Source organism: Neodiprion fabricii, chromosome 4 (assembly GCF_021155785.1).
Source record: "Neodiprion fabricii isolate iyNeoFabr1 chromosome 4, iyNeoFabr1.1, whole genome shotgun sequence".
Classification (NCBI taxonomy): Eukaryota; Metazoa; Arthropoda; class Insecta; order Hymenoptera; family Diprionidae; genus Neodiprion; species Neodiprion fabricii.
Genome location: NC_060242.1, coordinates 13,422,851 through 13,448,855, shown reverse-complemented (window position 1 = coordinate 13,448,855; position 26,005 = coordinate 13,422,851). Strand labels below are relative to the sequence as shown.

The 26,005-nt window shown below is 35.8% G+C and overlaps 3 protein-coding genes and 1 pseudogene across 3 annotated transcripts; 1 reads left to right on the top strand and 3 right to left on the bottom strand.

Moving 5' to 3' along the window:
* Window positions 1-656: 656 nt before the first annotated feature.
* LOC124180660 lies at window positions 657-1,796 on the bottom strand. The gene has a single exon (XM_046566405.1). It carries the CDS (start codon window positions 1,794-1,796, stop codon window positions 657-659), a length of 1,140 nt encoding a protein of 379 aa, XP_046422361.1.
* A 10,116-nt stretch (window positions 1,797-11,912) lies between these two features.
* LOC124180659 lies at window positions 11,913-15,544 on the top strand (annotated as a pseudogene).
* A 2,288-nt stretch (window positions 15,545-17,832) lies between these two features.
* On the bottom strand, window positions 17,833-22,150 carry LOC124180657 (ATP-dependent DNA helicase pfh1-like). Its single transcript, XM_046566403.1, has 3 exons — window positions 21,586-22,150; window positions 21,013-21,346; window positions 17,833-17,908 (listed from the first exon to the last, which is right to left on the bottom strand). The coding sequence occupies exons 1-3, from the start codon at window positions 22,148-22,150 to the stop codon at window positions 17,833-17,835; spliced, it is 975 nt and encodes a 324-aa protein (XP_046422359.1).
* Window positions 22,151-22,198: 48 nt separating this feature from the next.
* On the bottom strand, window positions 22,199-25,051 carry LOC124180656. Its single transcript, XM_046566402.1, has one exon. It carries the CDS (start codon window positions 25,049-25,051, stop codon window positions 22,199-22,201), a length of 2,853 nt encoding a protein of 950 aa, XP_046422358.1.
* Window positions 25,052-26,005: the final 954 nt, after the last annotated feature.

The following is a 26,005-nucleotide window of genomic DNA, read 5'->3' as shown; positions in this document are numbered from 1 at the left end:
GGGTTTTCTCGAAGTGATCAGTACGTTACTGCAATCGCCTCTGAGTGGTTTTGTTATTTCCAAATATCTCTTCAACGTGCTCGCTATGCACAGTCTAGGCTGTTCGCGAAAGTACGGCAATAACAAAAGTGGCTGGAAAGCCCCTGGTCTCGACGTTTTAATGATGTCCGAGATCCTTATCTCGAAGCCCTGTGCCGAGTGAGAAATATTGTCAAGTTTCATAAGCGAGAAAGTTTGCACTCGATGAGCCGTACCTAAAGCTAACAGCGTAACTAATCTCTCTGACAATTGTTGATTGTTTAATGATTCGAGAGGATATAAGTTCGCAATGTACGTAAGTACGATGCCGACGTCCCATGTTTCGTCGTATCGAGGTTTCGTTGGTCTAAGCCGAAAAATCCCTTTAAAAAATCTACTGATAATCCGATCGTTAGTCATGTCGTTCGTCGATATTAACGAGATCGCCGATCGCGTCGCGTTTAATGTGCCATAGGAGGCTCCTGAACCGTATCTCATTTGCAGAAATTCGAGAATGCGGTTCGCGCTCGCTTTGTAAATGTCTGTTTCCGTCTCTCAACAGAAATTCGCCCATAGCTTAATAGGTCCTGAGTACTGCTTCCATGTACTCTGGGCGAGAGAAGCCAACAACGTCTCGATCACTGAGTCCGAGAATTTCTTGCGGCGGTAAGATTCGCCGACAATTTCCCGGCAATCAAAGCCAGTGATTTCTGTAATGGATGCTGGAGAGACCTACAAGGAGACAATAAAAGCCATTTAGCGGGAGCGAAGATCATCGGTTTCTCTACGAGAAGGTCCATAAATATAGGGAACCATGGTTGCGAAGGCCAATTCGGCACTATCGCAATCCCACAGGCGCGATCTGCGATAACTTTTCGAAGGAACCTGAGTACCAATGCGAACGGTGGAAATGCATAAAAATACTCCGATTTCCAGTTGATCGTGAACGCGTCAATAGCTAAGGCATCAGGATCTCTGTGCCACGAACAATAAGCTTGACATTTCGCGTTAATCCTGGATGCAAACAGGTCCAATTTTGGTTTGCCAAATTCCGAAATTACTTTCTCGTATGCCCAGCTCGACAGTTCCCATTCCGTGTCTATATTCTTTATCCTCGACTCCCTATCGGCCTCGACGTTTCCCTTGGACGCTATGTAAGATGCGAAAATCCAAATTTTCCTACACTCGCACCATTGCCAAATCTCTTTTGCTATCCCGTGAAGTGCGGCATATTGAACTCCTCCCATTCGATTCACATATGCAATAGCTGTCGTATTATCGATTCTTAGTAAAATTTCGCAATCGTACAATTCGCTTGCAAAACATTTAAGGGCCATAAAGACGGCAATTAGTTCGAGTTCGTTAATGTGCAGCCCCCTTTCGGTGTCACTCCAAAAACCGTGTGTGCCTTCATTACAACAATACGCGCCCCAGCCCGCTTTTGACGCGTCCGAGTAAATCTCCTTAATAAATCGAAAACTTCTTATCGGACCAAATGACGTTGTAATATTTTGTTTCCACCAATCGAATTCGATCTGCAAATCTGCGGATAATTCGAGCTGTGCATCGTAATCCCCCCCGCTGACTAACAAGGCGAAGAATTTTTCTCGTTCGAATCTCTTGGTGTATAACCATCCATACTCAATTGCGCGACAACAGTCGACTAACTTCCCGATGAGGTGAGCGAATTCCCGAATTGTACAAAACTTGCGATGGCTAAAGTCGTCGATCACGGCTACCATTTTCTTTCTCTTGACTTCCGGTAGCTCCAATCTCATTTTTCGAGAGTTAATAACGAATCCTAAAAAAGTGCAATCTTTCTTGGGAATCAAGCTACTTTTTTGATAATTCACTATAAACCCTAGTGACTGCAGTTCTTTAATAGTGACTTCTACGTTTGTGCGACACGCGTTAAGATTCGAGCCGATGCAGAGGATATCGTCTAAGTAAATTGTCGAGATGAATCCTTTCCCTCGTAAATAATTCACTACCGGTTTTAGGATTTTTGTAAAAATATACGGCGCTGTGCATAGACCGAACGGGAGGCATACAAATTCGTACATTATATCCCCGAAAATGAATCTCAAATATTTCCGGCTTTCCACGTGCATAGATACCAAAAAATACGCATCTTGTAAATCTATGTTACACATAAAATCACCTCGCGAGATTAGTTTCGTCGCAGTTCTAATGTCCTCTAACTTGAAATGCTGCGTGACTATAAAGTTATTGAGCTTTTTCAAGTTTAACACGAATCTCATTTTTCCGTTTGATTTTGGTACTAAGAAATACGACGAAATAAATTGTCCCGGGCATGGCAAGCAGGGTCTGACTGCGCCCAGATCTAACAATTTGGCGATCGCCAGTTTCATATGTTTAAGATCAATCCCAGAATTGAATTTTTGCTGAGGAGGCGTAAGAGATTGGTGTACTGACTGGTCAAATTCAATTTTGTACCCTCTTACACAGTTTAAAATGAATCGATCCCGCGTGATCTTTTCCCATTGGGGGAGAAACTTTTGCAGCCGCCCCGCTGCTTTATTTACCTTTAAGGCCTGTCCCGCGAGCGTTGGTACGAGCTCTGCTTGCGACTCTGGCTCCAAGCTCGTTGTTGATCTCGCTGTTGATACGACTGATTCGACTTCGGGACAAATTTGACAGTCTTCCTCGATCCTCTCTGGTTCGCGCCCGCCCGAGATCCCCCTCGATACGAGTTGGACGACGGGCCTTTCCAGTTTCCCGAATTCGAGTTACGAAGAGGCGCCTTGGGCACCGATGGTTGAGCCTTCAACTCCAAGCCCACCTTTTCGATCGACTTTGCCGTTTTTATTTTTCCGGGCGAATCCTCGCCGAATAAAAAAGCGTCGGGCATAGTTTCGTCTAGAATTCCCTTGATCTTCTTGTCGAGAGACGGCGTAATGCACGATCTTCGTGTAATCGAGTCCAGACGAGAAGCGTGTGCCAGCAGTCGACCCGCGTCGGCAAGATACTCCAACAATTGATACTCGTCAATGCCGTCTTCCTTGGGGGTCAACAGCAACGAAATTCCAGCACCCAATGCGGCCATAGCTGAACCGCGAATATTTTGCGCATTTCTCAAGTATTTGTCTCGTTTCGTGGCCGACTCGAAGAGCGATGACGCTACTTCTGCGTTTAACACTGGCGCTTCCAAGCGACAATTGCCTGTTCGCGCATACTTTGACAACAACTCCTCTAGGTCGTCTTTCTTGAGTCCTTCGGCTATCCATTTTTCCCAATTTTGTGCCAAAGTTGAGTTTAGCTGTAATTCTGGCGCACCAGATTTTTCAAGGGCACCCAGGATACGCAGGGTCTCTTCGTCGAAAGCCTGTGCTGCGTCCTCTGTAGCCTGACTCTCAGCATCCGCTGGAGTTTATCCTTCGGTATCTCGCGATGGATCAACCGATGCGACGGGGAGAATATTTCCCCCATTGTTGTCGTTCGTTGGTGACAAGCCTGCAATGGATTAATCTGCGATAAAGACAGCCTCTCGTATTTGTTACGCAAACGAGTCTCATTTCGCAACAGCCTCGTGATTGACAAAATTACTCTATCTTTGTTCGGCTAATGCCGTCGAATTACGCGACCGTAACCTTGGGCCATCTGCCGATTCCTCCATACAGGGGAATCGTACAGTTCGACTCTAAGAAAATACTCTGAGAGATTTCCTTCGTACGGCCTGGGCCGCCGAGTCATGTGGCCATGATAAATGCGGAATATGCAATAATCATTCATTTTTGCGAATTACATTCACAATCGACTCAAGGCAGAACTCTGAGAGTCTGCCTTCGTACGGACAAAACCGCCGAGTCTGTGGCCCGCTATTTCCGCGAGCGACACCCGCTCAAACCTTTTTAAGTTTTGTTCGACCCGAGACAATTTCTGTGAACTTGTCTCCGCACGGCAAAGCCGCCCGGTCTACGGAAATAACGAAAGAAAAACAGAAGAAAATACCTTGACGACTTGTCGATGCCTCCTGATTGCCAGCAATTGTTTTCTTTGCAGTTCTACCCGAGGTGGGCACGCTCGTGTGCATAACCTCGCGTCTCGGGCTACTCGAGGTCGTATCTGAAGAGCTATCAGGCATCGCATCAACTATCTTCTTCAACTTTTTAAAGAACTTCTCGCTCTTATTCTCCTTATTCTTCTTCCTCTTGTGTGATTTTCCCATGATTTTTCTTGATTAATAAACTGGAACAATGCTCTAAACGTGCTACACTTTTACGCACGAAAAACGTTATGGCTTGGAGAAGGAACAACCGCAGCGCCAGGGGGCCAGGCGCTCATTTTTTTTTTTATAAGCTCTGAATATTCGTGATACTAACGTGAAGTAGACGGTACTACGATGTAATCTCGAAAACGAGACTCGTAATATAATTTGGAACATTTATACAATGGATTGTAACTTATTGAAATGTTTATAGAAAACACAGAGATAGATATATAATTAAATATTTGATTTCATATTCTTCATTCTACAAGGCTAATCATTCTTTAATTTCAGAAAAATTAATTATAGAGGTAAATTATTTTTCATATCATTATATTATTTAATTCAGTTGCCTCCATTTATATTCAATTATATTAATGTATCATTCGTGTAAATATATAATTAATTTGATAAAATAATCTCAATTAAATTTATTATCTATATTACATTCATATATATTATATATTTGAATTTACCTCCTAAAAAAGGAAAATGTTGAAAAAAAAATTTTCACAGTCATTAAATTTCTCAAAAATGACCATAATTGTTAAAAAAATCCGTCGCATTTTTTCATTATTCGCTCACACAATTAATATGATAATAATATCATTCAATCAAAAAATGCCATTTGATGTACTTCATGGATTATAATTTGGAACATTTATACAATGGATTGTAACTTTTTAAAAAGTTTGAAGAAAACATACAGATGGATCTATGATTAGTTATTTGATTTCATATTTCTAATTTTTGAACATGAATTATAATAATGTAACATCTGTTTATATATATATAATTAATTAAAATAAAAAAATTATAAGTAAATTTATGATTCATATTTTATTTATACATTCCAAAATTTTCGGTTTACTTCTGAAAAAAAAAAATATGTTGAAAAAATTTTTACAATAATCAGAATTCTTAAAAATAACTGTAATTATTGAGAAAATCCTATACATTTTTTCATTATTTGCTCACATTAATGATAATGGAAATATTTTTCCCTCAAAAAATGCCATTCGATGTACTTTATGGATTGTATTTCGGAACATGTATACAATGGATCGGAACTTATTAGGAAGTTTTAAGGAACCACACAGATCGATAAAAACTTAATCGTTTGATTTCATATTTTTCATACTCGAAAATTAATCACCCATGAATTTAGAAAACCGGGATCGACTTCCGGGCGACACGCATTACCTCGTGCGCATCTTTGACCGTGCTTCTCACACGTCCTCACGGCCTAAAATCGACTGCCGGACGCCCTGCATTGCCTCCTGCTCCACTCCGACGCTGCTCGTGTCAAGTCCCCACTGCCATGGATCGACTCTGGAACGACGCGCATTGCCTTTTGCTCGACCTCGACCGTTCTTGTGTCATGTACCCTCTTCCGCCGATCGACTCCGGGACGACGCGCATTGCCTTTTGCTCGACCTCGACCGTGCTCGTGTCAATTCCCCTTTGCCACTGATCGTACCAGGGACGACGCGAATTGCCTTTTGCACGACTTTGACCGTGATAGACCCATGTCTTCGCGGCCTGTGATCGACTGCCGGACGCAATGCGGGGCGTCCCCGCGCATTTTTATATAATTATTCAAAATAATTATTTTCTTATTTCATTAAATTATTTAACTTAATTACCTCCATTTATATTCAATTATAATAATGTATAATATATGTATGAATGTATAAATAAATGTATTCATATTTGATTATATTGATGTATAATATACTCATATATATATATATATATATATATACATATATTAGGGTGGGTCAAAAAAATCAAGTATTTTTTTTTTTGGATTCGACACACGAAAACTAGTTCCTAGCTACCTCTAGAAAGTACTTACCAAATCTAAGCTCTTAATATTAACGGGAAGATTATGCTCATCATAGTTTTCCATTTTCAATTTAGTCTTATATAAAAATGGCCATATCTTATCACCAATAGATTGTTAAATTAGTTGCATCGTCAATATTTATAGGAAATTGAACGCTCTACAAAAATGGTCTCTTATACTTTTTTCATTAATCTAACCATTTAAAAGATATTCAAGGTGAAAGGTTGAAGTATTTTAAGGAAAATAACTTTTTGTTTTGAATTTTGTAACTTACTAAAAAATAATTATTGTCAAATGAGTTTTAGATATTTTCATAGGAAATTGAACGCTCTACAAAAAAGGTTTCTTGTGGTTAATCGATTACTGTAACCATTTAGAAGATATTCGCAGTAGAATCCCAAGATGATTAGCAGATGAATTGAAATAATCAAAAATATATTAAAACTCAGCTGTTAATTAATTGGCTTCAGATATACACAAGACGATAACTCAGAGCTCCAAAAACTATGTATGCAATGCAGAAATATAAGACGAAACATAGAAATGACATAAAACCACAGATGGCGCTAGTTCAACAAGTAATGAGTAACAGAACTACCAACATTCGAAATTAAATCTTCAAATTCCCCAAACAAAAAATATTCAATTATAACTTTTTTGGAAAAAAGAAATTTGAATGACATTTTAAATAAACCCGTTGAAAAATATCAAATTACGATCCTCAATTGTGATAAAAGTTATAAAAAGAAAATATCGTTAAAAAATTGATTCGAAAGAAATATATTCTCAAACAAAAGATAAGACATAACTTGCAAACTGTCATTCTTTCGAAATAAACTCAGATTCTCATGAATATTGTAAAAATTCATAAATTGAATGGATAAATTGGAAATAATTATTTAAAAACTATTAAAATCAACAGGCATTGGGATTCTACTGCGGATATCTTCTAAATGGTTACAGTAATCGATTAACCACAAGAAACCTTTTTTGTAGAGCGTTCAATTTCCTATGAAAATATCTGAAACTCATTTGACAATAATTATTTTTTAGTAAGTTACAAAATTCAAAACAAAAAGTTATTTTCCTTAAAATACTTCAACCTTTCACCTTGAATATCTTTTAAATGGTTGGATTAATGAAAAAAGTATAAGAGACCATTTTTGTAGAGCGTTCAATTTCCTATAAATATTGACGATGCAACTAATTTAACAATCTATTGGTGATAAGATATGGCCATTTTTATATAAGACTAAATTGAAAATGGAAAACTATGATGAGCATAATCTTCCCGTTAATATTAAGAGCTTAGATTTGGTAAGTACTTTCTAGAGGTAGCTAGGAACTAGTTTTCGTGTGTCGAATCCAAAAAAAAAAATACTTGATTTTTTTGACCCACCCTAATATATATATATATATATATTATAATTTTCAATTTACTTTCAAAAAAAGGGAAATATGAAAAAAAAAAATTTTTTTTACAATAATTAAATTCATTAAGAATAAATATAATTATCAGAAAAATCCTATATATCATCCAATTATTTGCTCACATATCAATAAAAATAGAAATATCATTCATTAAGAAAATGACATTTAATTTACTTTATGAATTGTAATTTGGAACATTCACACAATGGATTAGAACCTATTATAAGGTTTAGAGAAAATATACAGATAGATCAATGATTATTTATTTAATTTCAAATTTTCAATTTTTAAAAATTAATTATTCTTCAATTTAAGAAAAATAATTTATTTCAATTCATTATTTTCTTATTTCATTGAATTATTCAACTTAATTACCTTCATTTATATTCAATTATATTAATGTATAATATATATACATATATTATAATTTTCAATTTACTTTTAAAAAAAGAGAAATTTAAAAAAAAAATTTTCTTTACATTTATTAAATTCATTAAAAATGAATATCATTATTAAAAAAATCCTAAATATTTTTCAACTATTTGCTCACATATTAATTAGAATAAAAATATTATTCATTAAGAAAATGACATTTAATTTACTTTATGAATTGTAATTTGGAACATTTATACAATCGATTAGAACTTATTATATGGTTTGAAGGAAACATACAGATGAATAAATGATCATTTATTGAATTTCATATTTTTAATTTTCAAAAATTAATTATTCTTCAATTTAGGAAAAATAATTTATTTAAATTAATTATTTTCTTATTTTGTTAAATTAATTAACTTAATTACCTCGATTTATATTCAATTATATTAATGTACAATAAATATATATATATAAATAAATGTATTTATATTCAATTATAATATATATATATGTATATTATAATTTTTAATTCACTTTCAAAAAAAGAGAAATTTAAGAAAAAAAAATTTTTTTTACAATAATTAAATTCATTAAAAATAAATATGTTACGTGGGGTTGAGGGTGTACTGAGCGGCGGTAGTTAATGATTAATTGAATAATCAAGCTCCCACGTAACGACAATGAATAATTATTAAATCTAAGAAAAGACCTACCTTTCGATAAGCCGGTAATTTGTAGGATCGTGTTGCTATAGTCCTGTACAGGTCTGTAAGGTTTGTTTGAATTGTTGAGGCAATTTTATAATGATGAAAATGGGAAAAAGGTCGTTCAAAATAAATGGTTCAATATGATTTAACCGGTAAAAGATGAAGTATATTCTGTTTCGATTTGGTGATTGAAATGTCTGGTAACAATCAATGGTGATAATGACATAAGAGCCGAAAGTAACAATTTATAAAGTGTTCGAGTTTATACAAATCCTGTGTTATTCTATTCTAAAGGATATTATTATTTGGTACCAGGAACATCTACTCTGAACGATGGTTATAACTAGTTGGTCGTGATTATTCGATATAGTATCTCTCTTTTTAGATGATCTTAAATCAATTATATATACTATTGTTAAGTCTTATTGGTTAATTCTTGGAAACAATAAATACGATTTAATTGGGGGTAGTGAAGCTAGCCACCAATTCTAGACTTGCTTTTGAATGAATATTACTGAAGTAAATTTTGACTATAAAGGTGAAACAAGAATTCGTTCAATTTCGAAGATTAACACTCGGATTGACTTAGCTTTAGGTGATTCGGTCGACGAGATTGAGAGCCGTCGGATCGTGTCGGTCTGCGTCGGTAGAATTCTGGACCAGGGGCCTCACCTCAAGTTTGCAAGAGTTGATCAATCGAACGATGTTGAACGTCGGTCACTTAGTCTTTGTGAATTTAGAATGATATCTTATTATCGCAAGCTTGAAAGTGTCAATTTCCTGATTTTGATGTATGTTAAAAATGATTCCAACGATTATTTATTCAAAACGATAGTGTAGTTATTATTATTATCACTTAAAATTACCTGATTCGGTTGAATCAGGGCCGAACTCAATTTAATTGTGGAAAATGGAATGGCATAAAAATGTCTATTCGCGAAATGATGAGATTTAGTAAAGCACAGAAAAGATGGAAACGTAGAAGATAGTGAGTCTCTTGCAGCTAACAGAATAACTGAATGCTCGAATTTGACGAATTAGCGCGAGACTTTAGGTCGGTCACAACTAAGATTTTCCAAACGCTACTCTTGCTCGAGAGGGCTAATCCGGGTTGATGTCCACGCACTTCGCGACTTGATAGACGAAAGACGCAGCTTCTTGGGCCCGGGGGTCCAAGGAGCTGCAGTTGTAATGAGTTACAACGGTAATTAGCCAATGAGGTGCGAGGGCGACCTCCTGGTGCCCAAATCCACATGGTCAGCGTTACTTCTCGCTCTTCGACGGTGTTCTGACGATTCTCAATCTCGTCGGTGACACATTGAAGATATGAACAAAAGATATTTAGATGCAATGTTCACACATTCATTCATACATTCCAATGAGTAATCTATTTTAATTTGGTGGTTCTAAAGGTAGTGGTTTATCCTAGTTATTGATTGTAGTTTTAACATAAAAAGAGGGATATTTCCAGGCTGAGCGCTACTGATGCTAATTCAGCAATCTCCTATCTCAGTTCTTGGTACCAGTTAAATAGAAGAAAGTTGAACCTTATACTAGGGATCATCGTTGGTCTCTACGTGACTTTTGCCAGGAGGGGTGGAACTCGCCGTTATTAGAATATGAGATTTTGATGAAATGATATCTGTGCATTGAAGAAATTAAAGAAATGAAATGAAATGGAATTTTGAAAAAGGTACGCCAAGGCGGTACGTCGGGGCGTAACAAATATAATCATTAAAAAAATCCTATATATTTTTTGATTATTTGCTCACATATTAATTTAAAATAAAAATATTATTCATTAAGAAATGCCATTTAATTTACTTTATGAATTGTAATCTGGAACATTCATACAATGGATTAGAACTTATTATAAGGTTTGAAGAAAACATACGGATAGATGAATAATCAGTTATTCTATTCGAAATTTTCAATTTTCAAAATCTGATTATTTTTTAATTTAGGAAATATGATTCATTTTAATTATTTTTTTTCATATCACTGAATCATTTAATTTATTCGCCTACATTTCTAATCAATAATATTATTGTATAATTTGTATGTATATATAATTGATGAAATGAATTGAATGATAAATAAATTCATTATTCATGTTTTATTTATATCTATATTATAATTTTTAATTAACTTCCAGAAGGAGGGAAATTAAAGAAGAAGAAAATTTTCACAGGAATTAAATTTTTTGAAAATGAATATAATAATTAGAAAAATTCTTTGTATTTTTCAATTATTCGCTCACATATGAATTTTGATAAAAATGGCATTCATTAAAAAAATGCCATTCATTGTCCCTTATGGATTGTAATTTGGAACAATTATGCAATGGATTAAAACTTATTGAAATGTTTAAAGAAAACACAGAGATCGATATATAATTAGTTTATAAAGTTAATAAAGTTTGCACGTTTAGGATACTGAAAAATGTAATCTACTTTTTTGCAACTTATGTAAGTCGACTGGTGCAATTATTCCTTAAATTATCCCTGACAATCTGATTTACCGAGGTTCAGTCTGGGGCTTACATGTCGTAATGTGGGTTGGGAGGTGAAAAATCAAGTGAATTTTATTGTCAAGTACAACTTTCCAATGTACACGGATCTTTTTATAAGTATGATAAGAAATGTAAGAAAATCACTTGTTTTTGGGCAAAAAAAGTCAAAAAGTGCAAAATCTTGAGACCTTCAACATGCTTCTTCACAAGGGCGATAAACTCATTTGACGAAAATCGAATGTCGCAATGGCGAAACTACACGAATTAAAGTTCCAGTTGCTGCCCCATCCACCGTAATCTCTATATTTGACTTCTTCTGACTTTTTCCTATACCTAAACCTAAAATTCTAGCTCTGGGGAAAACAAATTTCGTCAAATGAGTAGATCATTACTGTTGTAAACGAGTTGGACCCAGTGTGCGGAGCTCAAAGTAGCCTACATTGAGAAATAAAGACGATTTTTCTTGAAAGAAAGTGATTTTCTTGCTTGCGCTTCGCCATACTTGTAAAACGATTTATGTGCATATTCCTTACCGGTGCTGCAAAACCAGTAGAAAATTATCAGATCGTTGTTCTTTCATTATTGAGCATGTTAATTTACCTTTCTCGTTCATCCATCAAATTAGTATTTGAATATCCTGGCTGCGTAATTTGTTAAATTTCGGGTCCGCGGTTTTTTTTTTATCAGCTTCTTTCTGTTCAGATTTTTTATTCAGTTTTAAAGATCATCCGTTATGCCAGCGATTGAGAAATAATTCTGTGGCTAATGCTCTGACCTGATCTTTTTATCATTCTGTACCCGCTGTCGCCGCAGCAATTGTTGTCGCCTCAAGTAACGACACCAAATTCTTCGGTGGCGGAATTTTCGTCGTTGATGCAGCCACCGCGACCCCATCCACAGCCTCCACCTCCCCCTCCGCCAGCCTCTACACAACCTGCAAGCTCGATGGGCAGCAAGCAGGTGCAGGTAAGGCCTACCAACCTTCCTAGGACAAGCCAGGTCAGGCAAGCGAAGACTAACACCTCAAATGTAAGCACCATTCGGTTGTTCCTGCAAGCACTTAACGAGAAAGGTCTGGTCTGTCTCTGTTGAGTGCAACGAGTATCCTTCTTCACTCATACGTCTAGTTAAGGAAAAAAATTTCCCCTCCATAATGATTAAAAATATTGTGGGTTTTGAGAAGAACAAATTTTTCTCGGAAGAAGCACTAGCTAAGTGTGTTAGCTAGACCTGCACTTTGTTGGGTGTCTGCAGAGACTTGAGCTAGCTTATTGCTGGCAAAAATCGCAACGTTGTTACAATTTGTTATCATAGAAATATGGGGGCTACCTTGTGATGGTATTAAACGCATCCATTTAATTGTCTTCATCTTTACAGTTAATGTTTTATTTTCTTTTTCTTTTCTCGGCCAACAGGTAACAATAAATTCTAAGTTTCATGTCGTTTTCTCCCTCTGCCTACATTTTTGGTGTTTTCTTTGCTGCCTGTGAGATATATTTCTACATCTTGTTTGAACTATATTTCACAAAGTAATAATTATTCTATCTTAATTCTGTAATATTCTATGAAATCAACATTTTGTCGAAAAGTACCACAAATCACACTTCCGACTTTCACCACTTTCTCGAAAAATAATTTCTGAGCCTGTTAAAAAGATTCGGAGTAATTATTTTCAAACATCGTTTCTCTGTTTTAATGTAATATGATTTTTTCGTAATGCAACAAGGTAGTAACTGCTATTTATGAAACTGTGCTGACAAATGTATCAAACGTTACATTGGTAAGAGGTCACGAATCTCTAAGGACTGTTTGCGTTATTTTCAGACGGAGCTCACTTGCCAGAGGATACAGGAATTTGAAACACAAGCGTCTTCAGATCTGGAGTTACGTAATAATAAAATTGACGAATTGAACCGAGTAAGTACAGTATCAAAGTTTTGTCGAACTATGAAGTCAATTGCTGAACACTTTATTTAACCTACAATTTTTTTTCGTGTCAATTTATTCGCATAAAAAACAAGTAACTTTTACAGTTTACAACTAAATAACCATTCCTGTCTAGGATAACTTGATTGAGGTATTAACGGATTTTACACGTTTTCCAGACAACAGAGGAACTTAGGCATCAAATGGCTAATCAGCAGAAAGTGATTGAGCAGCACAAATCGCATATAAATAAGTGTATAGACGTTGTAAAGAAGTTATTAAAAGAAAAATCAAGCATAGAAAAAAAAGAAGCTAGACAAAAGTGCATGCAAAATAGACTGAGGCTAGGTCAGTTTGTGACTCAGAGGGTAGGAGCAACTTTTCAAGAAAATTGGACGGACGGATACGCTTTTCAAGAATTGGCGCGACGGCAAGAAGAAATAACGTTGGAAAGAGAAGAAATTGATAAGCAGAAGAAATTGCTTCTGAAAAAAGGCCATCTAATAGTGAGACGGGACGGAAACGGAGCCAACCTCAACCTTCTTTGCATAATGGTACCGAAGCTACGTTTCTAAAGCCGGACGCTGTGCCAGGATCGTATACGTGGCAGGAATACTACGAGGCTGATGAAATACTCAAGGTAAGATAATTTACTGATGCTTTAAATGTGCCCCATCTTTTTCTTACGCTCTTTAAAATAAGGAGAATATTTTTAATCGTAAATAATAGTAAAAGCGTAACTCTCCAAGAACCTTCGTAAAATGTTAGAACTTTGTATTCATTCTTGTTTACTAATTGCTTGTTTTCCGCTTTCTCTGTTCTCTTTTGAAGCTGAGGCAAAGTGCACTGAAGAAAGAAGACGCAGATCTGCAACTCGAGATGGAGAAGCTTGAACGAGAACGTAACTTGCATATTAGAGAACTGAAACGTATACACAACGAGGACCAATCGCGCTTCAACTCTCATCCTGTACTCAACGAGCGATACCTTTTACTCATGCTATTAGGCAAAGGCGGCTTTAGCGAAGTCCATAAGGCAATAATTTGGACAGATTATATGAAAACGTGAAATACTATGTGTGAATGCACGCGTGCGTGGTATTCTAAATTGGAATTTTTTTTCTTTTCCATTATATCAGAAGTGTTGTTATCACTCACCACTTATTACGAACAATATTTACAGGAATTCAAGCTCCAATTATTAGACTTGTACCTGATCTGCTTATATCATTTACAGGCATTTGATCTGAAGGAACAACGCTACGTAGCGTGCAAGGTACATCAACTTAATAAAGACTGGAAAGAAGACAAAAAAGCTACTATATAAAGTGAGTACAATAATGGATGATCTGTTTTTCAAGATGAATGATATAATGTGACTCGAGAGTTTGTTCTAGAGAAAGGCTGTAATTAAACCAACCCACGCCACAAATATTTATTATTCTTTCAGGCACGCGCTGCGGGAATACAATATACACAAGGCACTAGATCATCCACGTGTTGTTAAATTGTACGACGTGTTTGAGATTGATGCCAACTCGTTCTGTACAGTGTTAGAGTACTGTGATGGTCATGATTTAGGCTTCTGCCTCAAACAGGTGAGTTGATCAGTCTTTGAGAAATACATCCGAATGTTTAAAAACACGTCTTGGATCTTCCATGTGCTGTATATTAAATTCATTTAAATCTATGTATTTATTAGCATAAAACTATACCGGAGAGGGAAGCGAAATCAATTGTCTTGCAGGTTGTTTCTGCACTGAAGTACCTCAACGAAATAAAACCACCTGTCATTCACTACGACTTGAAACCAGGTAACAACTTGAAATTTTTTGACCATACAACAAATAAATAAGGAATGAAAATAAAAACCAAACGTTTAGTTCAAATTGCGAAATGCTGTACAATTTTTTGAATCATATAAGGAAAAAGTTCCCACCTCCATACTGAATTGTAACATGTGTATATTTGATCAGTAATCATTGGATTATCTCATTCGGATATAGTATACCTATATAGAGTTGACGTGAGATTCGACAAATCAAGGTTATCTGTGAGGCGAACGTTTTTTAATATTAAAAAATATTGAAATCTTATGGTAGCAGTTTATGGTCTTGATTGGAAAGTTTTTTCCTGTTTAGATTTGCGATATTCTTTGGACTGATAAACATATATATTGCCATGTCCACTCATTGCTTTTTTTTCTTTTTTTTTTTTTATATATCATTTTTACTCGCCATTCAGATACAGAAATCTAACTCTCTACTCGCAGGTAATCACCCAAGTTGATGTAATTTGAGCTTTACATCTAGAAACAGAAAACGTGGAAACTTTGACCTGGCGGTTATTGATTCCACACATCGCAGTCCCATCTTTTCAAATGCGTTTCTTTGATTTATTAGTTGTGATAATAATTTTGTATTCTGTCTTTTCATTATAGAAAATATTTTATTGACCGAAGGAAACGTGTGTGGCGAAATTAAAATAAACACAGAGATATATATATAATTGAATATTTAATTTCATATTCTTGATTCTTCAAAGCTAATTATTCTTTAATTTCAGAAAAATTAATTATAGAGGTAAATTATTTTTCATATCATTGAATTATTTAATTCAGTTGCCTCCATTTATATTCGATTATATTAATGTATCATTCGTGTAAATATATAATTAATTTAATAAAATAATCACAAATAAATTTATTATCTATATTACATTCATATATATTATATATTTGAATTTACCTCCTAAAGAAGGAAAATGTTGGAAAAAAATTTTTTACAGTTATTAAATTTCTCAAAAATGACCATAATTATTAAAAAAATCCGTCGCATTTTTTCATTATTCGCTCACACAATAATTATGATAATAATATCATTCAATCAAAAAATGCCATTTAATGTACTTCATGGATTATAATTTGGAACATTTACACAATGGATTGTAACTTATTGAAAAGTTTGAAGGAAACATACAGATGGATATATGATTAGTTATTTGATTTCATATTTCTAATTTTTGAACATGAATTATAATAATGTAACATCTGTTTATATATATATAATTAATTAAAATAAAAAAATTATAAATAAATTTATGATTCATATTTTATTTATACATTTCAAAATTTTCGGTTTACTTCTGGAAAAAAAAAATGTTGAAAAAATTTTTACAATAATCAAAATTCTTAAAAATAAGTGTAATTATTGAGAAAATCCTATACATTTTCTCATTATTCGCTCACTTTAATGATAATGGAAATATTATTCCCTCAAAAAATGCCATTCGATGTACTTTATGGATTGTATTTCGGAACATTTAAACAATGGATTGGAACTTGTTGGGAAGTTTTAAGGAAACACACAGATCGATAAAAAATTAATCATTTGATTTCATATTTTTCATACTCGAAAATTAATCACCCACGAATTTAGAAAAACGGGATCGACTTCCGGGCGATACGCATTACCACGTGCACATCTTTGACCGTAATCGTCACACGTCCTCACGGCCTGAAATCAACTGCCGGACGCCCTGCATTGCCTCCTGCTCCACTCTGACGCTGCTCGTGTCAAGTCCCCACTGCCACGGATCGACTCAGGGACGACGCGAATTGCCTTTCGCACGACTTTGACCGTGATAGTCCCATGTCCTCGCGGCCTGTGATCGACTGCCGGACGCAATGCGGGGCGTCCCCGCGCATTTTTATATAATTATTCAAAATAATTATTTTCTTATTTTATTAAATTATTTAACTTAATTACCTCCATTTATATTCAATTATATTGATGTATAATATATATATATAAAAAAATGTATTCATATTTGATTATATTAATGTACTAGGGACTTCGCCCCTGCGCGCTTCGCGCGCCAACCCCATCTCGGCGCTACGCGCCTCGTTGTTCGGCGCTTCGCGCCTCACCATTTCCTTACGCATTGTCTAGTCGGTTGTTTCCGATCAACCCGACACTGCTATTGGCTCCCAATGTAGGTCTGCTCAGATTATTTTCGTAAACGAATCCACTCACATGTACAAAACTCCCGATGCCATGCAACCCCAATTGCATCCGGCGACTTATTTTGCTATAGTTATTATTTTCAGATTTTTTCACGTATATCTACGTATAGAGATATAGAGTCTACTGCGTCTGATTTATAAGTACAAATAATTCATATCAATCCTTTGTTTTTTCAAATAAATTTATTCAACATTTTTCATTCTAAGTTTAGTTCGGAGTTGACTTCGAATTTCATTGATTGATGAAAAATTTCGATATTCGCTTTCGCTCGTCTGAGCTCAGAGTAGATTCAATTGTCTATTTGCGAGTTTCCCCAGAAACTATTTTAGCCCGAGTCAGTTCCCGTTCTCGTGAGGAAGAATCGAACATTTCTTTAGAGCTCCTCAGAACTATTCAGGAGGTTCATGAGGATTGGTTGATAAAACAAACCTTTTTTTCTTTATCAGCTCCGATCTTGGTTATTAATGCAGAAGCTACGGCTGATCAAGTTTTTAAAGATTTTTGTACTTTCTTGACATGCGTAGGTTAACCTATACTTACTTTATGAAGGAATAAAGCTAATTAAATGAAAGACAAAAAAAAAGTAAAATAGATTTTCTATATTGGAATAACACAAAGATTACATGAAATTGTGTTTCAAAAATTGCTTTCTTGCAATCATTATTTTGTACAGCTGGTCTCCATTTTGTAGGTTCGATGCGGGGTAACGCTTTATTAGTCGAAATCGGGTTTCAGTCAGTTTGATTTTCTGCGTTGTACCTAATGCTTAGTTGGAATCGGGTTTCGGTCAACTTGATCTTCTGCGTTGTACCTAACAATCGCCCCGAGCGTTGCCCTATAATCAAAAGAGAATGATTTTTAAGATAGGCTTGATTTTTTACGAAATTATAATTGAATTATTTTTCATTAATTAACAAACTTTTCAAAGAGCTTACATTCGTTGTCATCAAGGCGAACCAAGATGCGGGCACAGTTCCTTGAACCGTTAAGATCCCATTGCGCGGACCGATGTTGAGCCGTGAATACGTACTTTCTTCGGTCCGCGCAATGGGATCTTAACGGTCCAAGGAGCTTCGCCTATCTTGCTTCGCCTTCATGGTAACGAATGTAAGCTCTGAAAAGTTTATTAATTATTGAGAAATAATTCAATTCTATTTCGAAAGACCCGTAAAAGAACAAGCCTATCTTAAAAATCATTCTCTTTTAATTATAGGGCAACACTCGGGGCGATTGTTAGGTACAACGCAGAAGATCAAGTTGACCGAAACCCGATTCCAACTAAGCATTAGGTACAACGTAGAAAATCAAACTGACAAAATGGAGACCAATAGCACAAAATAATAATTGTAGGAAAGCAAATTTTGAAACACAATCTCTTCTTCTTTTACGGGTCTTTCAAAATAGAATCGAATTATTTCTCAATAGTTAATAAACTTTTTAAAGAGCTTACATTCGTTGCCATCAAGGCGGAGCAAGATGAGCGCAGCTCCTTGGAACGTTGAGATCCCATTGTGCGGACCGATGTTGAGCCGTGAATGTGGATCCCTGGTCACATATCTTCTTCGGGCTGTCGGTCGGTTACCGTTTTTCTTCAAACGGCGTAGGCTTGTTGGCTTGTCTTTTATGGATCTTTCAAAATAGAATTGAATTATTTTTCATTAATTAACAAACTTCTCAAAGAGCTTACATTCGTTGCCATCAAGGTGGAGCAAGATGCGGGCGCAGCTCCTTGGACCGTTGAGATCCCATTGTGCGGACTGATGTTGAGCTGTGAATACGGAGTCCTGGTCACGTACCTCCTTCGGGCTCTCAGTCGATTATCATTTTTCTTTGAACGATGTCGAGTTGTTGCACACATTATTGACCAATATTTAGAAGGGCTCTTGAGGGAATTGAAGAGTTGTGCAATTGTTTAATTGATTAGTTGAGGAGTTGAGGAGTTGGGGAGTATAGGATAGGCCTCGGCCGGCTTGCGTGCCGGCCGGAGAACAACAACGAACTGATGTCTTCAATAATCGAAATTGTTTGTTTTGTATTGGTCTTTTGTTTTTCCATGAGTTTTGTTTCTTTCTAGAAACTTCTTCTCTTGAATCGAGTTTTGTGTTGGATAGGCTTTACATATAGATATACTGTGTCTGGTTTATAATGTACAAATAATTGATATCAATCCATTTTTCTTTTCAAATAAATTTATTTTACATTTTTTACTTGAAATTTAGTTCGAAGTTGACCTCTTTCGTTTTTGGGACTTCGGGATGTTTTTGCTGTGGAATGATGAATTTTTTATCATTTTCTTTACATTTCCTTGTATAATTTTCATTTACCATACATAGACGGACCACTCTTCGTCGTTCGTCTCAAGCAACAGCTCCTCCTCTGCTGCTTCTGCTGCTGCGCACAGCAGATCATCTAATCCGTCATCTTGTTTTGGTAAAATAGGCGTTAAATTATTTGCTTAGGGATTCATACGTGTTTGACTGTATTTTCAAATGTCGATATTTTTTTCTTTCTTTGACAAATGATTGTATATAAGTAATTATATTTCCATTTCCATTTTTAATGGCCAGCTGTAGAATTCACTGGTAATGATTCTCAAAAAGCGTCCGGCTCTTTGGTCTGCCGAGTTGAATTTGGATTTACATACTATTATATTATATCGATATGCTTCACCTGGTATTTTCTCGCTCGACCGCTGCAAAACATCGTCGCTGTCCTGTTTCGAGTAATTTTCATTAATTTTATCATACTGCTTACTTTGCTATTTATTCATTCATATTTCCAATGATATACTTACTTTGTTCGGCATGTTTGATTTAATTTATCTGTTTACAAAACAAAATATCACTAAACTGGGTAGCGCTCACCTATTCTTATTTTTTTGCTTCTTTTTATTAGCTACGGTGTTTCATTTGAACTGTCAAATGTCGGAATATAATTATTTGTAATTAATTTTGTTGTTGCATGTATAGGTATAATAGATATGTACTTATATATTTCTTTTATTTATCTAGAAATTTAATATGGTATGAATATCGTAGAAATATTTGCAATTTTACATCAACAAATTTGTACTTTTATCATTTTTTTATTTCTGATAATTTACATTTTTTTCTCACCTTCAACTCAGTCAATACATCCTTATATCTTTTTTCTAATCTTACTATTTGTTTCCTAATTTCATAGGCTAACTTTTATTTTTTCACAAGTTTCTATTTCATTGTATGCGTTGCGGCTTTTTCACCAAATGACCGACACGTGTGAATTCACATCTGAATAATCACAAAATGAGAAAATACTTAGTGGAAATGATTTATGTATTTGAACATCCAATTACAAATCGCGATTGTTTAAATTTCCATACGTTGTGCTTTATTTCCTCTTTATCGTTTTATGCTGCTACCTATTTTTGCATCTTCTTGCTCCTCTTGGCTTTTCTTTCTCTTTTCTCTGTTGTCCATTTTTTCAGTGATTTTTATATTCTTGCTGGTTTTCCTTTCGTTGCTGATTCTGTATTCCTTTCATTTGTATTCTCTCCTCCTTTTTCTTTCACTTTCGCTTCTTTTCTCCTCTATACAGTACTTTTTTTTCCTTCTTCGTATGAGGTCCCGGTGGAGTTAGAAGAGGGGGTCAACCCCTCGGCCTCTCGAACTCCTATCACCTCCTGTGCATTTTTCTTTTAAGTTCATCCATGTTTATTTGTTCGTTAGTGACCTTGATGAATATACATTATGCAGTATTTATTCAATAATTTCCTTGTACACAATGTTCTTTATTGCATTTTCATTTTTTTTCAGTTGAATTTTTATACCTTTCTTCGACCTGCATCGTGACAATGCAACGTAGAGTTGACCATGTCCAAAGATTGGTCGGTCAATGAATATTCCCACGTGGTCAAAACTTTGTCCTTGTGATTTATTTATAGTTATTGCAAATGCCAACCTGACTGGAAACTGTCGCCTATGGAGGATAAATGGCATATCTGTGTCTCCCCGCGTATCTAATTTCATTCTTGGTATTTCTACTATTTGCCCTTTTCGCTCTCCGATTAGAAGTTCACCAATCAAAATTCTAGAGTGAATTTCTCTTACAACTAACCGTGTTCCATTGCATAAACCATCTGATATTGATAAATTTCGCAATGACATTACAATTGCTCCGACTTTCAGCTGTAGATTGTGTGGTGGTAAACTTGATGGCGTTAATCCATTTAAATACTCCATCGGATATCGCAGAATAGCTTCTTCGTCAAGTGCTGCATCTGCAGTATCAATTCCTTGTAATATTGCGTAATCTATGTTTTTTGATTCGAATATATTGCCATCCATTCTGCGTAGTATCTCTGTATTTAACTGATTAACTTCGACATTCAATGGAGCTGAGATGGCTCTGTTTATTAATTCATCAAGTGGCAAATTTCTTTTTTTTTTTAAATTTAAAATTAAAATTAATTTAAAATTAAATTGTTGCTTTGTATTTCTTTCTCTGGTACAAACAACTCCACTTCTCCATTACCTATATTAAGTAACCACTCTGAAAACTTTGCTGCATCCTCCTTTGCTCGCATATTTTTTTTCAAGCTCAATTTTTCAAATATACTCCAAAGTGTAGAGTATTTAATTGTTTCCTCTATTATTTGTTGTTTACCTCCTCGTTTCACAATGGGTAAAACTTGTCTGAAGTCTCCACCTAGTATTATAGTCTTCCCACCAAACGGTAATGCGTCTTCCATTATATCTTTTAACGTTCTGTCGATCAATTCTAAAGCAATTTTCGGTATCATCGAACATTCGTCCCATATAAATACATCTATACTTTGTATTTTTTTCTTCATCGTTGCATTTGTGAAAATTGTTCCTTCCTCTTGCAGTGTCAATGGTAATCCAAATGTTTTGTGCGCGGTTGTGCCATATGGTAGTAAGATGGCTGCTATACCTGTCCAAGCAACACATGCAACATTTTTTTTTTCAGATTTCAACATGTAGTACAATGCGTTGTATAAAAATGTTTTTCCTGTTCCTCCTGATCCATCGATGTAAAAGCATTTTTCTCGCTTTCTATCAGTACTTTTGTCATCCATAATATTATCAACAATTTGCGTATAAATTATTTTCTGATCGTTGTTTAATTACTTCACCAGTTCATTGCCTTTCTTTGCAAAGGTTTCTATATTTTCCACTGTTATTTCGTCCGCTTCATTTTCGAAAATTATCTTTGGTATTGGTAAGTAAAAATCTGCACATGATCTTGCCTCAGCTCTGAGAAGATGCTCAATTGCACATAGTGCTCTATTTTCATGCTGATCCACGAAGTCTTCAGATAGTGCTTTCTTGTAAGTATTCCATAAATCTATCACGTTCGATGGCATTTCACCGATTAAATACCACACAAAAAAATGACGTAACCGTTTCGGCATAAGTATTGAAACAGCTTCGTCGAATATTTTGAAAGCTTCGTCATTTGTCGCAGTTAAACCCATATCCACTGCAGCCTCTCTAAATGTATTCCATTCTTTCCCGTTTACAGTGCGTAAATCTATAAAACTCCTTGCATTTGTCGCATGTCCAAGGATTAGTTTGAGGTGAAATCTTTCGGAATCCCTTGGTGAAACATTTGTCATTCTACTAACTACTTTACATGCATATTTTCTTTTTTTCCACGTTTTTGTTGCTTCTTGAAACGAATAGTAATCTGGCGTGTTCGCGTAAGTTATATTTCTTGCCATTTCATCTATGCTGTTCAATTCAAACCATGCAATAAGGTGGGTTCTCCACTTTTTTTCATTTGTAGCGGCTTCGACTTCTCTACCTTCCTCAAACGTTGCGTATTGCTGCCCCGGTAGGTGTACAGGTAAGCGTGTGACGGCATGACTTCGTCCATGCATTGGCAGTTCTAGTATACGCCAAGCTGCTTCCATCGGTCCTACGTAACGCGAATCTACATAATCCTGTATTTCGTTGATTATTGGCTGACCATCACTCTCGCTGTTTGAATCAGTTATCTGTACTCTTGCACGATCATGTCCCTTGTGGATGTACTTGAAGACATACTTAATAGCCATTATTGACGCACGATATTCTACGTTCATGTGGCAGTCGTACTTTGCAAGTAGGTATGGATTGTGAGGCACAACCATGCTGTTGTCTACTTGGATATTTCTTCCTTCCACGCGGTTGCGGTAATAGTTTATGTCTGTATTTTTTCGTCCGCGATACTTTGGAAAACCGCCACCGCTTATATCAGTATTTTCCACTAAGTCTTTCGGAAATTTCTTTGAGCATGACTTCGTTACCGAATTCCAGCATGGTATTTTGGATGTGTGAGGGCCGTGTAGCATGTGTGATGTGACAGATTGATATAGTTGTTGATGTATTCGTTTGTATGGTATTTCTGCAGATATAAAACTGTCAATTGCTTCTGGAGTCAAAAGTTTGTCATAGTTATTTAAGATAAATAGTATGTGAGCATGCGGTAAGCCTCTTTTCTGAAATTCAACTGTGTATACGTATCCTTCAATCTTTCCAAATACTGAACCGCTTTCGATTTCCTTTAGTGCCTGTTGTAGCCGCATGTTGAATATTCGACAAGCTATTGTTGGAATGTCGTTTACAGTGGTACCTGTAGGAAAATCTTTTAATACCGTACATATTTCCGGCCACTTAGGATTACATGTCATTGTAATGAATAAATCCGGTCGTCCAACTTTCCTTGTTATTGCCATTGCATCTTGGTACTGCTGTTGCATATGTCGCATGCTGCCGGAAAATGATGATGGTAAAATCATTTGGTTCCCAAGTCTTGTTCGGTCCGACGTATTCGCTTCACTATTTGATATGTGATCAGTGATTCCTTTGTAACATTCTACACGCAATTGCTTCTGATTATTTCTTAAAAACAATAAACGCTGCGATTCAATTTTGAGATATGCGTGAATCACATAGTGTTGTGTCAATCGTCCGCTCCGCAAAAACTGATTCTGTGCTTCGCCTCGACGTAAGGCCAATCGATGTCTATAGTATTGAACAGGAGAGATTTTCTTGTTTGTTCCTACGTGTTTCATATTATAGCTCCATCCTAAATCACCGCTCGGAAATAGTAATGGAAAAGTCATTGGATCAACGTGATGCGAATATCTCGGCACATATCCAACTGCACGGTCTTGTTTTGGAAATACTTGTACTTCTATATTTTCAGATACTGCCCCGTCATCTGAAACGATCAGAGCTGCTGGCTCACCACAAGTTGGCGCATTGTACCGCCCTCTATCGTCTTCCTTGAGTGCTATAAAGTTTAATCTCACCAGGCTTTCTCCCTTAACAAATCGCTCGTACGTTGTTTTAAAATTTGCTGCATAAGGATTGATATCTATTATCAGTCTACCAATAATTTCTAACAGATTTGCTCTTCTTGCATCATTTTCTCTCAGCGCTAGCTGAGTTTGTACGTCGTAGATGTGAATTTGTCCATATCTTGGTCGGTTATTGTTTGCGGTCTCTAAACTTGTAGATATTTTGTAACTCACATCCCCGATTATTTTCATCACATATGGTCCTGAATTCCCCAGATCTGCCACGGTACAATTAAATGATGCAAACGCAAACGCGTCATTATATGATCGTATATGTTGTCTGAAGTGTCTTGATACTTCGTCATTCCCTTCTCGCAGACGTTGAAGTACATCAGGATATTCCGTTAATGGTGGTAATGTTATTTTTCCTCCATGACAGCAATTATTTGCCACCCTTCCTGTTTCATATTTGAACCTTTCTGCATTGCAATGTTTACATTTTACGTTCATTTCACCCATGTGTAGTTGTTCTGCAGTTTTAAAAGTGCCTTTTTCAATATCCCCGTTGTAACGATGCTCAGCAATGATTGATTCACTGTTCATTGCTTCTACTCGTTCTCTGTTTCTGTCTAATTCCAACCTGTCTCTGCTATCTTCTATTGTTTGGCTGAATACACACAGTTCCTTCTCCATCGATTTCAACGTATCACTGTCACTTAATATTTCATCACAAACATGAATTTCCGACACGTTATTCTTGCTTATAAGTCGTCGACACACGTTTTCGTCTGTCGTTTCATCTCGTTGTCTCTTGCTATCCACTTCAATTCCTTCTATGCTTGCTTTTCTTTTTTTCATCAATCTAAGCTTCCATTCGTTGGTTGAAAATTGGTGTTCCTTCTCTATTGATATCGATCTATCTCCTTGACTTGCTGAATTATTTTTGCTACCGCTCTGCCCGTTATTCTCCAAAATCACCTTCTTTATATTATTTTTTTCTCTATATTTGCGTTGCTGTTCACTCCGCAAAACACGTCTTTCTTTTGTGGTTAATATAGATCCTGGTCGTCCTCTTGCCTGGTTATAGGAATATTTGTTTATTATTATTCTCTGGCTTATTTGGTTATTCGCACTTACAATTTTATTTTCCTTTTTCTTTTGTGATACGTCCGACCATCCACCGTCTCCATCGCCTTGTCTGCTGGTTGAAACTCCTCCTTTCTGTTCGTTGGTTGAAAAGCCAGTATGATATTTTTTGTTCGCTTCCCTATATTTTCGCCGCTGTTCCCGTCGTCTAATTTTTCGCTCTTCTATGTCCATCACATTGGTTGGTCGTCCTCTTGATTTATTTTCCAAATCAATCATCACAATCGATTCTTCCAATTCTTCTACACCCTTCGTTGAATTATTTTTACTACCGCTCTGCCGGTTATTCTCCAAAATCACCTTCTTTATATTATTTTTTTCTCCACCTCTTTCTCTTGTCGTCAACATCGATCCTGGTCGTCCTCTCACCTAGTTATACGAATATTTGATGGATATTATTTTATGGCTTATTTGGTTCTTCTCACTTACAATTTTATTTTCCTCTTTCTTTTGTGATACTTCCGACCATCCACCATCTTCATCGCCTTGTCTGCTGCTTGA

Excerpts from the sequence above, each read along its gene's own strand:
- LOC124180660 (XM_046566405.1), bottom strand. The coding sequence starts at position 1,796 with ATGAGATTGGAGCTACCGGAAGTCAAGAGAAAGAAAATGGTAGCCGTG.
- LOC124180656 (XM_046566402.1), bottom strand. The coding sequence starts at position 25,051 with ATGGAGAAGGAACTGTGTGTATTCAGCCAAACAATAGAAGATAGCAGA.
- LOC124180657 (XM_046566403.1), bottom strand. The coding sequence starts at position 22,150 with ATGGATGACAAAAGTACTGATAGAAAGCGAGAAAAATGCTTTTACATC. Across the intron at positions 21,347-21,585 it reads AGAGTGGTTACTTAATATAG|GAATTGATACTGCAGATGCA; the intron begins GTAATGGAGAAG and ends CAATATTACAAG. Across the intron at positions 17,909-21,012 it reads AGGCGACAGTTTCCAGTCAG|GGCAACGCTCGGGGCGATTG; the intron begins GTTGGCATTTGC and ends TTTTGATTATAG.